The 14,627-nt window shown below is 56.3% G+C and overlaps 1 protein-coding gene across 1 annotated transcript; it reads left to right on the forward strand.

Annotated features, from left to right (window-relative positions):
- The first annotated feature begins 2,397 nt into the window (after nucleotides 1–2,397).
- DLK1 (delta-like 1 homolog (Drosophila)) lies at nucleotides 2,398–9,120 on the forward strand. The gene is made up of 5 exons (XM_006879073.1): nucleotides 2,398–2,464; nucleotides 3,675–3,744; nucleotides 4,144–4,274; nucleotides 6,847–6,991; nucleotides 8,391–9,120. The coding sequence occupies exons 1-5, from the start codon at nucleotides 2,398–2,400 to the stop codon at nucleotides 9,118–9,120; spliced, it is 1,143 nt and encodes a 380-aa protein (XP_006879135.1).
- Nucleotides 9,121–14,627: the final 5,507 nt, after the last annotated feature.

Below are 14,627 nucleotides of genomic sequence, written 5' to 3' on the forward strand. Positions count from 1 at the left end.
CTGGGCACATGCAGCGCACAACCTGTCCTCCTGATGCTGGCAGGTGCTGAGGAGGGCCTCCCCCCACCCTCCTCAGGCCCTGATGGCCCAATCCTGAGATCCTCCCCCCACCTCACCCCCTGCTTCTGGCTGAGGACCCAGCCCTTCCTGAGCTGCCTGCTGCAGGGGATAATTTTGGAGACTGAGGTCAGGGAGCTGGGAGGGAGGAGGGGAAGGCGGCAGGGAGAGCTGGGCATCACTGTGCAGTGGGCAGTAGGACCTCTGGGGTGGGCTGTCTGCACTTGGCGTCCTGAACAATAAACTATCTATGTCTGGACTCAGTCTCTTCACTTGGGAATGAGTCGCCTGAAGCTGGAGTCAAAGTTAACGCCAGGGCATGAGGTAGGTGAGTCTCCTTCAGAAAACCAAAAGGAAGACAATGTTTCACAAAGCAGTGGGAATTTCCCAAAGCAGGTGGGCGTCCCTTCCAGCCACCTCTGGTCACTCATATGTCCAGTCCCAGCTCTTCTGTGCCCTGGAATTTGGGCCGGTGCACCTGGCCACCACCACTCCAGGATGGCAGGTGTATCCTCAGGCACTTATTGTAGTCGTGTGCCGCTCTGAATTGACTCATAGCTTCTAGTCAGTTTTCAGAGGAAGTAAATTGCCCCAGAGGAGATAGTCCATCCTTCTACTGGGAGCAGCTGGTGAATTCGAACTGCCTTTGAGGGCAGTGCAGCACCTTCCCACTAGGCCACCAGTCTCTTGGGTCAGGTTAGATGGTCAGAGGGAGAGGGTTCCTCTCTTGCTCACACTCATTTCTGGAAGCAGATACCAAGGGACAGAGGGGTGTTCCCCCCCCCCCAGTACCTTCGGGAAAGGAGAGCCTGTGAACTACAATGCAAACTACATGCAAATCAGCCAGTCAGCCCTGGTTACACAGAGGACCCACAGAGGTATCCCCTCCTGGTCCCCCTCCCCAGTAGATGTCACAGGCTGGGTCAATCTGCTTTAATTCTGTCCGTGTCTCCCTGCACCTTCCTGAGTATCCAGAATCCAGAGGTGAAGGTGGGCTTCCTGCAACTCTTGTGAAGGGGCAGGGGTGTCAAGTCTTACCTGGGGCTTCTGGAGCAGAGGTTGGCTTCAGGGCCAAGGGGGAGAGGCAGTGACAGCATCCCCCCACCTCCACATCCTTGTCACCTTTGGCTAGGGGTGTCCCAGTCAGTCTGGAAAGCATCCTAAGTGCTCCATGTGCAACTGCGCTCAAGAGCGCCTACGCGTGTGAGCATGTGTGCACGTGTGTGAGTTCCCCACGGGGTCACTGAGAACAGTGGTTAGAACCACCTGGCCGGTGTGTATTATGCGCACGCGCAGAGGCGTTTTTCATGTCTGGTGACCATTTGGACGTGTGGACAAAAGCTCATTGCTGAGACTTTGTGAGAGCAGGTTTAGCTGCTTGTGAATGTGGCTGTCTGTGCTCACAGAAGAACTCGCTCTGGCGGCCTGTTTGTGTTTTTGTACGACAACGGTACTGGTTGTGCTCAACTGGCATGTGATAATATACGCACAAGGGCATCTATCTGCATGTGCACACGCGTGTCTGTATGCTTCCAAACGCATCAAAGAAATTGAGAGTTTCACAAGTGGATTCCCCTCACCTTGGCTGCCTGCGGCGCGGCCTGTGGCCTCCTGGCTGTGTCGGGAGCCTACACTGTGACGCACTGTGTCTGTGCGTGTTGGAGTGTGTGCACTGCAAGGTGTGTGTGCGCGTGCTGTAGGGTGTTGAGTGTTTGCGTTCACCCTGCATCATTCTGGCCAGAGTGTGCGCGCACCAGGCTTTACACAAGTGTTTTTCTAGGTGCGTATGCTTTGGTGCGCTTGCTTCCGGTGTGCCTGGTGTGTTGGTCTGGGTATGTCACTGCTGACATGTGTGCTGGGATCTTGGCAGTAAGTGTTAGGGGTTGTTTTTTGCCTTCTAAGTACGGGCAGTGTCTTTTGGCCAAGGTCTTGGGGAGTGACCTGTCCTGCGTGTGTGTGTGTTAAGGTATCCTGTGTGCGCAGCGTGTGTAGCCGTGCGCAGGGACCTCTACCCTGTGCCAAGTGTACACCCCATGTGCGAGCGGCTTCCGGACGCCGCAGTGGAGGGGGGGCCCCGAGGGGCGGGGGTCTCGGGGACTGGCCGGCGCCGCCCCGTGCGCGGGGGCGGGGGCGGGGGGGCGGTACGAAAAGGGCGGCGCGGCGGCGGCGGCGGCACACTCGGCGGCAGAGAGCGCATCGCGCGGCCCGGTGCAGCCCTGGCTTTCCCCTCGCAGCGCACCCGCTCCCCACTCCGCATCCGCAACCAGAAGCCCAGCGCGGCGCCCGGAGCTGGCCCTGCTCCCCCGCCGCTGCCGGGACCGCGCCCTCGGCCGCCCCGCGATGATCGTGACCGCAGTCCTCCCGCGCGTCCTCCTGCTCCTGCTGGCCTTCGGCCACAGCACCCATGGTGAGTCTCCCGTGGCCTGGCTCGCGCCCCCTCTGGGGAAGCCTGCGACGCCCTCCTTGGCCGTCGGCCCCCCGCGCACCCCGTCCCGTGCGCCCCAGCTCCGCCGTCCCGCCTAACCCTAAGTCCAGCCCTGCGCACGCCTCGCCCTCCTATTACACTCGCCCTCTCGCCACCCCCACGTGCCAAGCCTGAGCCTGGGGTCCCGAGGGGCGGGTGCGAGCAGACAGCGTATGGGACCTTAGCCCCTTCCCGCCTGCAGAAGTGGCGCAGAGAGTGGTGTGAATGCTCTGGGAGAGGAGGATGGAGAAATGAGGTGACGTGGGGTGTCCTATGGACAAAGCTGCTTTGAGGTGGAACTTTGGGGTGTCTCTGCGTGTCTGGGAACAATTATCTGGGGCCACTGCAAAGACTTTGCTGTCATACTCCTAAATCCCCAAGCAAAAGCCCAGGTTGGGCCCAAGTGCGTAATGTGGTTCCTCCTGTGGTGAGGGGCTGCGCCACTTCTGCCTGCAGCAGCTCTGCCTCTGGTGCCCCCTCTCTGCGGCACCCCCACCCCGCGGTGCAGTGGTTGTTGAGGGGGGCTGTCTGCAAAGCTGTGTGGAGTGAGGTAGGTGCACACCATAGGCACCTGTCACACAAGATCAGGTCCCAACCTGCTCTGCAAAAGCCCTTCTGAATCCTCTTCGTTTAAAGTCTGGGGAGGGGCGGCTGGGGCCATTTGAGCCGGGGCCAGGTCTAACTGGCATGATCTTTAAAACAAACAGGGAACATACAATCCAGACACTTGCAAGCCCCCCCCCATTTGAGCTGCCTGGATTTCTCAGCCAGGTCTGAAAATTCACCCCATATACATAGCTCACTTTATAGGGGCCAGGATCTTGCTGAAACCCCAGGGGGTCAAATCTCCCCACACGGGCTTCCCATTCCCACTTACCTTTTCTTAGGATTTACTGTTTTTGTTTTTCTTTGGGGGGAGAAGAGGTGCTTTCCCGGCTCCCGGAAATGACAGTGTATGCCATGGTCACCCCGTAACAAGAAACATGATGGAGATTGTTGTCCCTGTGTCCCTGAGCCCCCTTCCATCCATGCACGTGAAGGCACCCAGTGGGTGCACCTCTGAGGACCCTTGGCTCCCTCGAGGGAAGCTGTGGATGGCTTGGGGGGACACGGGGGTTTCAAGGGGTGATTGTGTTATCTTTTTATGCCACAGGTGATGATACTAACTGCTCCCCGGCCTGTCACCCGGTCCACGGGTCCTGCGAGGATGACAACGTTTGCAGGTGATGGCGCAGATCCCAAGAGGCAGGGAGCCATGGCAGAACCCTTGGGGGTGGGGGTGCTCAGTGTCAGAGAAAAAGGGGGGCTCTGGGCTGCGGCAAACAGCCACCTGATTCTGCAGAAGACTGGGCGTGGGGGGAAAGGGAGGAGGGAAGGGGGAGCATCCAGTCAGCGCCCCCGCTGGGTTAGACCACTGCAGTCATTATGAGGGAGCCAGAGTGACGCAGTTTTTTTAGGGACCCTGTATTTGCTGCTCACTGGGCCCTCTCATTAAACCTCTTCATCAGATAACAGGGATGGGTCTTGGGACCCCCCCCCCCAGGCTGACACTATGCAAACACCTCAACCCTGAGAGCGAGGCTGAGCCCCCCATCATGTGTCTGCATCTCTCCTCCCCACAGATGTCAGCCCGGCTGGCAGGGCCCCCTGTGTGACCACTGCGTACCATTTCCTGGCTGTGTCAATGGGATTTGCTTCGAGCCCTGGCAGTGTGTTTGCAACCAAGGCTGGGAGGGACACCTTTGTGACATAGGTGGGCATAGCCCCTCACCCGTACCCCAGCCTCTCTGTCCCAACTACCTCTTCTCAGCCAGGGAGGGCTGTCCTTTCCCTACCTTTCTGGCGTAATAGGAACACCTGGGACCCAGGTTTAACATTCTTCTAGAGCCTTCTCTGAGGTGGCACCTGTCTGACACAGTGTTGTGCCATCAGCATCCAGAGAAAGCCCTGGGGGGCTTTCGGGTGAATAAAGAGTCACAAAGCAATAGGCACACACGCACCCCGAGGGTGGGGACCACAGGCATCTGGCCAGGTCACTAGAGCTCAGGAAGAGGATCTAAGAAGCCCAGATGAGCACACAGAGGGCTGGACGGGCAAGGGCAGCAAAGAGCAAACCAACTGGTAAGTAAGTGGGGGGCGTTGAGAACACGCTCGGGCGCTGGGCCGGCTTGAGGCCTGAGGGGAGGCCAGTGCTGGCAGGAGCCTTGGGGGGCACAGGGTCGGAATGAATATCACCTGTGTATTTTGCTCACTTATACCCCCTTTGTCCTGCATTCCGACAAGTGTGTGCTGACCGACCTTTCCCCTTCCACATACAAGAATGTCCACAAAGCCCCTTGTCATTTGGCAAAAGCAGTCCTGAGACCTTGAAAAGACAAACAAACAAAATACAGCAACAGGGTCAGCTGCATCCCCCCGTCCCTTTAGCAGAGCCCAGCCAGACACGCCCTGGGGGCACTGAGGGATGGGGGGGTCTAGTGTGCAAGCGGTGTCCCCAGAAATCAGAGGGTGGCTGCTCTTCTCATGGCTATGAAATAGCCTTTTAATAACTATCAGGTGCTCATAGTACAAACAGGTAAACTGAGGCTCAGAGGAGGGGACAGTTCTGTATGTAAGAAGTGGCACGGAAAGCCACGCCCACGGGTCCCCAGGACAGGCTTGTTCCCCCCTGACTAGTTTGAGCCTTACCTTGGAAGCAGCCCCAAAGGGTCTTGTTCTAGCCCCTTCCCACCCCCAAGAAACTATCTGGGTTCTTGGCTCCCCCCCACCAGCTGTGTGGAGGCCCTTGCCGCCGACTCATGCTCTGCCGGCATCCCCCTCGCCCCTTGTGGCTGCACCCCTTCAGCAGCAAAGCCACACTTGGAATGGGGCCAAGGGCTGATCCCACCCTCCATTCTGGAGTTCCAGGACACCCTGCTGGAATTTTCCAGGAGAAAAAGCCACCTTCCCAGGGCAGGGGGACTTGGCTGACCCCCCTTCCACAGGCTTCGGATTGCTGGGAGGTCCAGGCTTGAGAGGAGACGGCACTAGATTAAAGACTCTGTCCCTTCCCAGCCCGGAGCTTCCGGTGTCCACAGCGGCTGTCCCTAGCAGACACCCTGGGCTGCTGCCTGGTGACGACGGATTCCCACCCCACACTTTTATTTTGGAAACCCAGGAGAGGGGAAAAGGGACCTGAGCCCCAGCCCGTACTCTGGGGGGTCCAGGGAGAGGCTGAGGGCCAGGCTGGGCAGCTGGCCAGCGCTTAGTGAGAACCCTCATGCCCAGGGCTGTGGTCACAGGGTAGGTAGCCTGTGCTGAGTGGCTGCAGTGTTGTCCCGTAGCGACAGGATAAATTCTCTTTCTGTCTCATTGCACCCGCCAGTGCATCAGGGAGACTTGTAGCCCTGACTGCCCCCCACCCCACCCCAGTCTGTGTCGGCTGTGGCGTGGCTGTCCCCCACCTCGGTCTCACAAAAAAGGGAGAAGTCAGCAACAGGGGATCCCCCCACCCCAGGCCTGACCACCTGCCTGGTAGCTCAGTAGCTGGGCTCTTAGCAAACCCAGGCTAAGAGCTCCCCCAGGGAGTGGGCAGTGAGAGACACATCCTTGTGTAGGTGGGGAGACTGAGGCATGGAGAGGGGAACAGCTGCCCCTCCCTGGCCGACCCTCCGGTCCCTTTGTTCAGGTCAGCTGAGAGAATAATGGTGTGAATGCAGGAGGTGCTGTGGTACAGATGGGGCCATGCTTGGCAGCCCTTGAAAGACACAGCCCTGAGGTGTCAGGACCCCTTAGATGAGGGCCTGTGAACACAAAAGAGACCCCACACAGGGTGGGGGAGGGCGGCCGTGCCAGGCTAAGCTAGGAGGTCCTCATATCGCCCCTCCCCAGCCCTTTCTGGTGGAAAAACACCAATGGCAGGTGATTTCCCCATTAGCTGCCCAAGAGTGTGTCAGCCTCTGGCTAGAGGACTCGAAACTTTGTCCTTTCCTATCATTTCACCACCACAAGAGCCTGAAGACGGATATTTGTCCCTGCCGAGTGGCAGTTGGCAGTTCCAGATCAGCAGAGGGGAGGGGCACATCTGCCGGACCTTGATGACGTGGCCCTCACTGGCACAGTTTCCTCTCTGCTATCTGAAGCCCCTTCAGCTCACTGAGCCTCAGTTTACTCCGCAGGGTTGAGAGGGCACTGCTTGGGCCCCCACTTGGTGACTCACCCACAGTTACCATTTAGGCAGCTCAAGTCCTCCCGCCCTGCCTCTGCATCTACCCACCTGCCCCCAGGACCCCCTTGCCTCCCCAGAGCTGGGATGACGAGGTGCTCTGCTCTTCTCTGCCCCTCAGATGCGCGCCCTTGCAGCTCCAACCCCTGTGCCAACAACGCCACCTGCGAGAACCTGGAGGTCGGAGGCTACAAGTGCGCCTGCGTCCCTGGCTTCCAAGGGGACCGCTGTGAGGAGAAGCGCCCCGGGCCCTGCGTCATCAATGGGTAAATATCCCTCCTGCCCTGGGACGGGTGAGTGCCACCTCATACCCCCCAGGACCCCTTCATCCCAGCCCTTGTGGGACCTGCCACCTGACTGAGACCACGTGAGTGCCATTCTGGCCACCCTGTGGAGGGGGTCGCCCAGTGACATTTCCTAGTTTTTCAAAGGCTCGAGCAGGTGATGTGTTCCAGGATGCTCCGAGTCCTGCTGTGTGTGCCTGCAGCCGCTTAGGCTTTCAGGGGACCACAGCTTGGCGCTTCAGGGTTTTGTAAAGGTGTCCGGCCAGAAGGGCATTGTCCAGCAGGGCTGTATGTGAAACCCCTGACCTGATTGTCGGGGTGTTTATGAATTGGCGAGCCCAGCAGGTGGGTTTTTGTGATGCTTGGGGAAGGGGCTGACAGGCCAGCAAGGAGAGGCCGTGGACCTAGAGGCAGTGCCTCAGTGGAGAGGGGGCCAGCAGACACAGGGCTGTTGTTTTGCATCCTTTCTGCCCTGCCCTGGTAAGGAGCTGAAACTGAGGCTAGGAGGGATGGGGAGAGGCTGGATCTGAAACCGAGTCCAAAGCAGATCCAGCCCTGGACCTGGAGCGAAGGGCTCTGCCGGCTGCAAGGATGGGTGGGGTGGAGGAACTCCCACTCTGCTCTTTAGCAGGAAGGCTGAAAGCGGGGCGAGCCCTCGAGACTAGCTGGTGTCGCCTCGGGCAGACGGAGCCTTGCACCCTGGCATTCCCTCAGTGCCCAGCCCAGCCGCCTGCGGCTTGCTGGTGTTTATCGCCCCTCTCTTCCCAGAGTTTTGGCATTTATCAGATGACAAAGGGCCCGCTCGTTTAAAAGCACTTACGTTAATGCTCTGTGTGCTCCGCTCTGGGCAAACAGCTTCGGTCTGCAAACTGCACTCAGTGAATGGGCCAGCTATTAACACCGCCTGGCCTGGGCAGCCGAGCGAGGTGGACAGCAGGCTCCTTTCACCAGGAGAGCCCCCAAGGGTCCCCACATACTAGCCTGAGGGTCCACTCCACCAGAAAAGAAAAATGAAATCCGAAGGGGAGGGTGAGAGGGGTCGTGGTGGCAAAGCTAGCAGAGGTGGGAGGCGTCGTAGGAGAAAGCCAAGCCCAGTCCCCTGGGTGGCTAGGGAGGGGTGCCGGCAGCTTGTCCAAGCCTCAGTTTCCCCCTGTGCTCAGTGATGCGTCATCCAGTGCCACTGATTGGTGAAGGTTCTGGGTCACTGGCATGGAAAGGTCAGGTGTGTTCCTGGTTGGGAACATGAGGGGGTGAGGTCCACACCCTGCTGGGGGTGTGCACCCCACCCTCTGGCACACCGAGCCCTCCCTGGTGGGACCACCCCCTGCTGTGCTCTAGCCCAGCCCCCGAGGGCCCGTCACCTGTCGCTTTTGTGTTACAGCTCCCCGTGCCAGCACGGAGGCACGTGCGTGGACGATGAGGGCCGGGCCTCCCACGCCTCCTGCCTGTGCCCCCCTGGCTTCTCAGGCATCTTCTGCGAGATTGTGGCCAACAGCTGCACCCCCAATCCGTGCGAGAATGATGGTGTCTGCACCGACATTGGGGGCGACTTCCGCTGCCGCTGCCCACCCGGCTTCATCGACAAGACTTGCAGCCGCCAGGTGACCAGCTGCGCCAGCAGCCCCTGCCTGAACGGGGCCACCTGCCTGCAGCACGGCCAGGTGAGCTACGAGTGTCTGTGCAAGCCCGACTTCACAGGGCCCACTTGTGCCAAGAGGCGGGCGGCGGGGCCCCCGCAGAGCAGCCTGCCCAGCAGCTACGGGCTCACCTACCGCCTGACCCCCGGGGTGCCACAGCCCGAGCACCGCATCCTCAAGGTGTCCATGAAGGAGTTCAACAAGAGCTCCCCCATTTTCACCGAGGGGCAGGCCGTCTGCTTCACCATCCTGGGCGTGCTCACCGGCCTGGTGGTGCTGGCCACCGTGGGCATCATCTTCATCAACAAGTGCGAGGCCTGGGTGTCCAGTCTACGCTACAGCCACATGCTCCGGAAGAAGAAGAGCCTTCTGCTGCAGGCCAGCAGCGGCGAGGACCTGGCGGTCAACATCATCTTCCCGGAGAAAATCCACATGACCACCTTCAACAAGGAGGCGGGCGAGGAGGAGATCTGAGCCGCGCGCCCGCCCCCAGGCCCCTCTGTATCCTCACGCTTCCGCAGGGCCCACTCTATGCGGTCTGGCCTCGTGTTTGTGGTGGAGTTTGCTTTCCTTCGTGTTGAATCTGGTGAACGCTGCGCTTACCTGTGTTGTGTCTGTGTCGCCGCGTGACAAGTGTGATTGCCTGGCTGACCCCGCCCTCCCCACCTCGCCCCCCCTTCTATTAATGCATGCTCGATAAATGAAATCAGAAATTAATCAGAGATAAGTATGTTATTCTAAACTAAATATGACAAAATACCAAAAAGACCAAAAAAAAAACATGGTAACAGAACCAGGACTCTCTGCCGAGGTCCCTCCCGGGGGGCCTCGGCGGCAGGGTCCTTGTTGAAACCGCTACGAGTGCTGTGCGATGACCGCTCACTGTGCCAAGGGCTCGAATCACTTTCGTTCTTTACTCTCTTCGCCACATCCGCCTCGCACGCATACCAACGCTTCCAACACCGCGACCCTTAGTGCTTTGAGGTTGTGCAGCGGCCGAGTGGCAGCAGAGAGAACCCAGGGTGACTGGCTGCTGGGGGGCCCCGGACCTTGTCCCAGCCCCGCCAACTAACTTGCTGTGAGATCCTTGGCGAGTCCCCAATTCCTCCTGGGTCCACCTCTTCAGCTCTCCTTCTTAAGGAAGGGCTTAGAGGCAAAAAAAAAAAAAAAAAAAAAAACCATCACAACATCAAAACCCTCTCTTGCTTGAAAGTTTGAAACGAGGGGTATCGAACCCAAATGGTCCTGAGGATTAACATACAGCAGGACCAGAAAGCCATGAGTCTCCTCCCAGATAGGAAAGGTATTTTGGCCTATCCTGGATACTCACTTGATGTGTTGAAGTCAGTCCTGCCCGCTTCTGCCCACACGTGGACAGCCTTCTGGCCCACACACGTCTGGACAGAAAAGCGGTTGGTCCCTTTGAGTCACAATGTGTGATTTGGGGCTGTTGTTAAAACAACCCCCCACCCACCAAAACTCCAATATTGTCCTTAACTCTTTATCCAGTAGATTAGCAAGCGCCCTAGAAATGTCCATGCACTTTGAATCCCAAGTGCCCTGGCCCCTTCTGGACAGCAGCACAGTCCGTCCCCCAAGGTTTTCACAGGGTTTTAGTGCGAAGTGTGGAGTCTTGTCCTTATTCAACAGAGAAATGCAACTACCTAGTCAAGGGTTTATCTTTGCGTTGCTCAATTAGCAACTCTCAGGTCCCCCAAGACCTAGCCAGCTTTTGAATTTTTGGATTTTGACACTTTTTTTTTTTCATTTAAAAGACCATCTATCTTTTTGGCAAGAGGAAAAAAAAAGATAAAAAACAAACAAACAGGAAGAGATGGGACCAAGCTCTGTTGAGCTTTCCCGCCCTCGGGCTGGGCAGCTAAACAGCTCTTGGATACCAGTCAGGAATATTTTGCTTCTTAAATTATTTGGATAGGAAACCCTATGCCTTAGCTTTATTGAATATTACCTGCTGTGTTTGCCTTGCTCTGAATATTTATTTATTTATGAGTTGCCATCATCATCATCTGTCACCACACACACACAAATCACCTGCCATTCATCAGTCGCTCGAGTCTCCATCAAAACTAAGCTACCATTGCCCATCAGTCCCCGGGTCCACCTGTCCCAAGGCTCTGCCTTTCCTACCCAGCCCCACTTCCAAGACCCTGGTCCTCTTCTTGTCATCATGCTTTTGATGATGCCACATACTCCTTTACCTGCCCAAAACCGTCACTCCCGAAGTCACCACCTCACTCATCATTACTTCCAGGCCCCCTCCTACCCCAGAGCTCCTGCCAAGGCCTCTCCAGTCCCTGTTCCACCCTGGACCCCTGCCCCCCATACCTCTGGCTTCCATCCCTGAGCCTCTGATAACCCCACCTCCCAGACCCCGCTAGTCTTCCTCCCCAGATATCTTCATCTCATATTTTTAGTTTGTTTTAAGAGATCAAAAAAATTTAAAAGACAAAAAAAAATTTACGAACTGTTGGTATGTGTCAGGCAGGCATCTAGTCCCCTCCTGACCTCTCTCAGCGTGAGATCGTGACAGTCTGTTAACGATTCTGGCCTCAGTTTCCCCAAAGGCTAAATTTCTCCCATTGGATGAAATGACCAAATTCTTGGCTCAATTCTGATCTACATGCTGTAGAGAAAGGCCACGTCCTCTGGCGACAAAGTCCCAGGAGGGGTGCCCTGCTCATTTCCATGCCCTCTGTCCCATCCCAGCACACCAGGCGGTGTGTGGGAGCTACAGGTGTGCAGGAGGGGCCATCTGGGAAGAGAGCAGGGCACCCAGGTGTTCCCCAAGCCCAGCCCTGCAGGCACCTTGTCAGTTGTGAGGCCTAACAGACGCCCCCTTTGGAATAGTCCATCTCCCCTTCCCACGAGCCAAACTCTGGCTCACTAGCACCCAATGCGGCCACCCTCCCAAATTCACCTGTGCCCCAGGCCCTCATGCCGTCTGAGCAGCGTTACAGACTCGCCGGTCTTCACGTAAAGCAGAAGCTGGACCACCACGCCTGGGGTTCACCATTTCTGCCGAGAGTGCCGCGTTTCTGACTGCCTGGGCACCTCTCTGGTGCCCGGTGTGGTTTGTAGTTTACGACTCGAATGGAGAAGTTCAAAGACAGCGTCCAAGGCATCAGCCAATTCGGTTTCCAAATTCAGAGGGCGTGACCAAAAATATCAAAATGATCTAAAAAGAAAAATGTCATTGGCGCTCTTTTTAGCTTTTCTGTTCAACTTTGCCAGACATGCAAAAAACTTGTTTATTGAAAAATAAACAATAAGGGCTATAGTCATGTGTCTGTGTCATTAGTTCTCCGGCGAGGGCCTGAACTTGTCTCCACTGGGGGACGTCAGAGCCCTGGGCAGAGGGTCTGGGCTGGCTGACCTGGCGCCTGACGGGAACGCAGTACGCCCACGCAGCCCAGAGCTCACCTGGCGTGGGGCCGGGGAGGTCCTCCCCATGCACCCGAGACTACCTCCAGGCTTCCCCCTCCCCTGTGTAGTGTCCCGAGGGGGTGGGAGGGGTGCAGGACAACCTTAGTGAGGGAGGGGGCAGGGTCTGTGCACATGTGCAGGTGATAGAATCCGGTTGAGACAGGGATGGATTGGGGGTGACACTTTAGTCAGCGAAGGACCTTCTAGACACGAAATGAGGCATATGACCCCAGGTTACAGCCCCAGCTCAGTCCTGTACCCCTTGTTAGAGACCCACCTCCAGCCTTGGAGTCCTGGACCTTTTTCCTCCTCAATCTCCCACCTGAGGTCCTATAATAGCCTGTGCCCATCCTCCCTGGCCCTCAGTCCTGCTGGCCCCCTGGTATGCAAACTTGCCCTTTCATCCTCCTTGCCTCCTGCCCTTCCTCTGAAACCCTTCCGGGGTGAGGTCCACCCACGTGGCTCAGCCAGGTCATCGTCCTTCTCTTAGTCCACCCCAGCATGCCAACATCTGATCTACCCTCTCCACTTCCCCCCTGTCTTCCCCCACCCTCAGCAGCCCCTGCTGACACACGAGGTCCCTTTCTCTCCTCTCTGCTGCTTCAGGCTCCTCACCCTGTCCAACCCCCCACAGCCTGGAGTTTCCTCTTAACACAATTGAACTGGAGATGGGGGAGCCAGTCCCCCAGATAGAAACCAGAATAAAGATGATGAAATATGGAGATGAGGGGCAGCCTCCCACATGGAAATCAGGTTAAAGATGATGAAATAATACTGTGCTCATAAATCCTGACACATCTGTGAAAGGATGACCTCCCAAGGCAATATCATCCAAAATCCTGCCTGTGGGGGTGCAGCAGTAACCTGGGGCTCCCAGTGGCCAGGTGTCCTCTGTCTTGGGTGTTGGTACTCTTTCACACGTGGTAGGAACAGGAAGTGGCAGTGCCTGAGTGGAAGAGGGAAAGGCTGGCGGTCATTGTATGACTCCAAGCTCAGAGGGCCTGGTGCTGGTGCCTGACCACGCGAACAGCAGCGAGGGAGCACGGCCAGCCCCACGTCAGAGCAGAGAAGCCAGAGCCAAAACAACTTCACTGAGATGAAGCAAAGGGAGTTGGGGCAAATAAACGCCAACCGCTCATCAACGCACACATACAGTAGACCACGTGCCAGGAAAGCCAGCAGGACCTCACAGTCATGTGTGAAACCAGATGGTGCCCCTTGAGGGTCCAAGAGGGAAGGCCCGATGGGAGATCATTGGGACCCACATGGGCTAGACAAGCTGGCGTCAGGGAGTGGAGCTCAGTGACGAGACTGATGGAGGGCCCATTGAGAAGCCTTTATAGTTGGGCCTCAGGCTAAGCACAGACCTGGCCAAAGAGAGTCAGAGAACCCTCAGAACAAGAAGCAGCACAGAGCAGTCCTAGGGCAGAAGGATTCTGAAGGTGTGCTGAGAGGCAGGGGACAAGGAGCGATGGGAAGGGGGCCTCTGTGGGCTGACGAGGTCAGAGGCCCATCAAGACACCCCTGAGCAGAGCTGACCACTGGGCAGCTTAAAACTGCACTCAATCCTCAGTTAGCTGGGGCACCTGTGCATGTTACAAATAAGATGCTTATGGGCCTCAGGTTGTGGTTTCCTTTTCTTTAATGATTCTCTCCCACTCTTAAAGAGAGGGGAACTTCTAAATTCTACCATCCAAGAGCCTAATCCTCACTTGGTATAAATGAGTCTCCTGCTCCTAAGAGAAAGGGGAGCGGAGCCCAGTCCTAAGTTTTGACTGTGGAGGAGAAATGAAAATGCACTCAACATAATGCATGAGAATGATTTTCTGAAACACAGTGAAGAATAGTGGGAAACACAATGCATACAAACTTCGTAAACAAACCCATGTTGTGTTGTTGTTGTTGTGTACCATGGAGTCAGAACCAACCCATAGCTGACCCTCCTGCAGGTTTTCACAGGCAGTTAATTGCACGGGAGGAAATTGCCTCTCCTTCTCCTGCGAAAGAACTGGTGGATTAGAACTGCTTGCCTTTGGGATTGCAGCACAGCTGCACTAAGCCACTAGGTCTAGTTTTGGGAGCTCCCAAAACAAACCAATTAAAAGAAAGAAAGGGCGGGGGGAAAGGCACTCGGCACCATTTTCGTGCTCTGCCCTGCTCGGGAGTGTGGTCTGCTACGGACATTGCTGTATTCAAGCAGGACGGATTTGCAAACACAAGAGGCAATTCATCTTCAAGCAAAACTCCAAGCGAGGTAAAAATATGTGATACAGAGATGTGTGAAGAGGATTTAAAATTGATTGATGCTTTGACTTTCAAAACGAGTATCTAAATTTTTAAGCATAAATTCCTGATTTTTAACAGAGTCTTGGTAAAGTAGGGGAAAGTACATACCTCTTAATATCGTAAGAAACTTCTATCGACACTAATGTTAAGTATTATACCAGTCATTAAAAGTTAGGGGGAAGTTAGACCTTGCAGTACTCAGCAGTCAAGGGCATTGTCTTTTAATCAGAGAGAGGTGCTTTTGTGTTTAC

This window comes from Elephantulus edwardii, unplaced genomic scaffold, assembly GCF_000299155.1.
Source record: "Elephantulus edwardii isolate Elephantulus edwardi_28Jun2011 unplaced genomic scaffold, EleEdw1.0 scaffold00002, whole genome shotgun sequence".
NCBI classification, from domain to species: domain Eukaryota; kingdom Metazoa; phylum Chordata; class Mammalia; order Macroscelidea; family Macroscelididae; genus Elephantulus; species Elephantulus edwardii.

Excerpts from the sequence above, each read along its gene's own strand:
- DLK1 (XM_006879073.1), top strand. The coding sequence starts at position 2,398 with ATGATCGTGACCGCAGTCCTCCCGCGCGTCCTCCTGCTCCTGCTGGCC. Across the intron at positions 3,745-4,143 it reads GAGGATGACAACGTTTGCAG|ATGTCAGCCCGGCTGGCAGG; the intron begins GTGATGGCGCAG and ends TCCTCCCCACAG. Across the intron at positions 4,275-6,846 it reads GGGACACCTTTGTGACATAG|ATGCGCGCCCTTGCAGCTCC; the intron begins GTGGGCATAGCC and ends TCTGCCCCTCAG.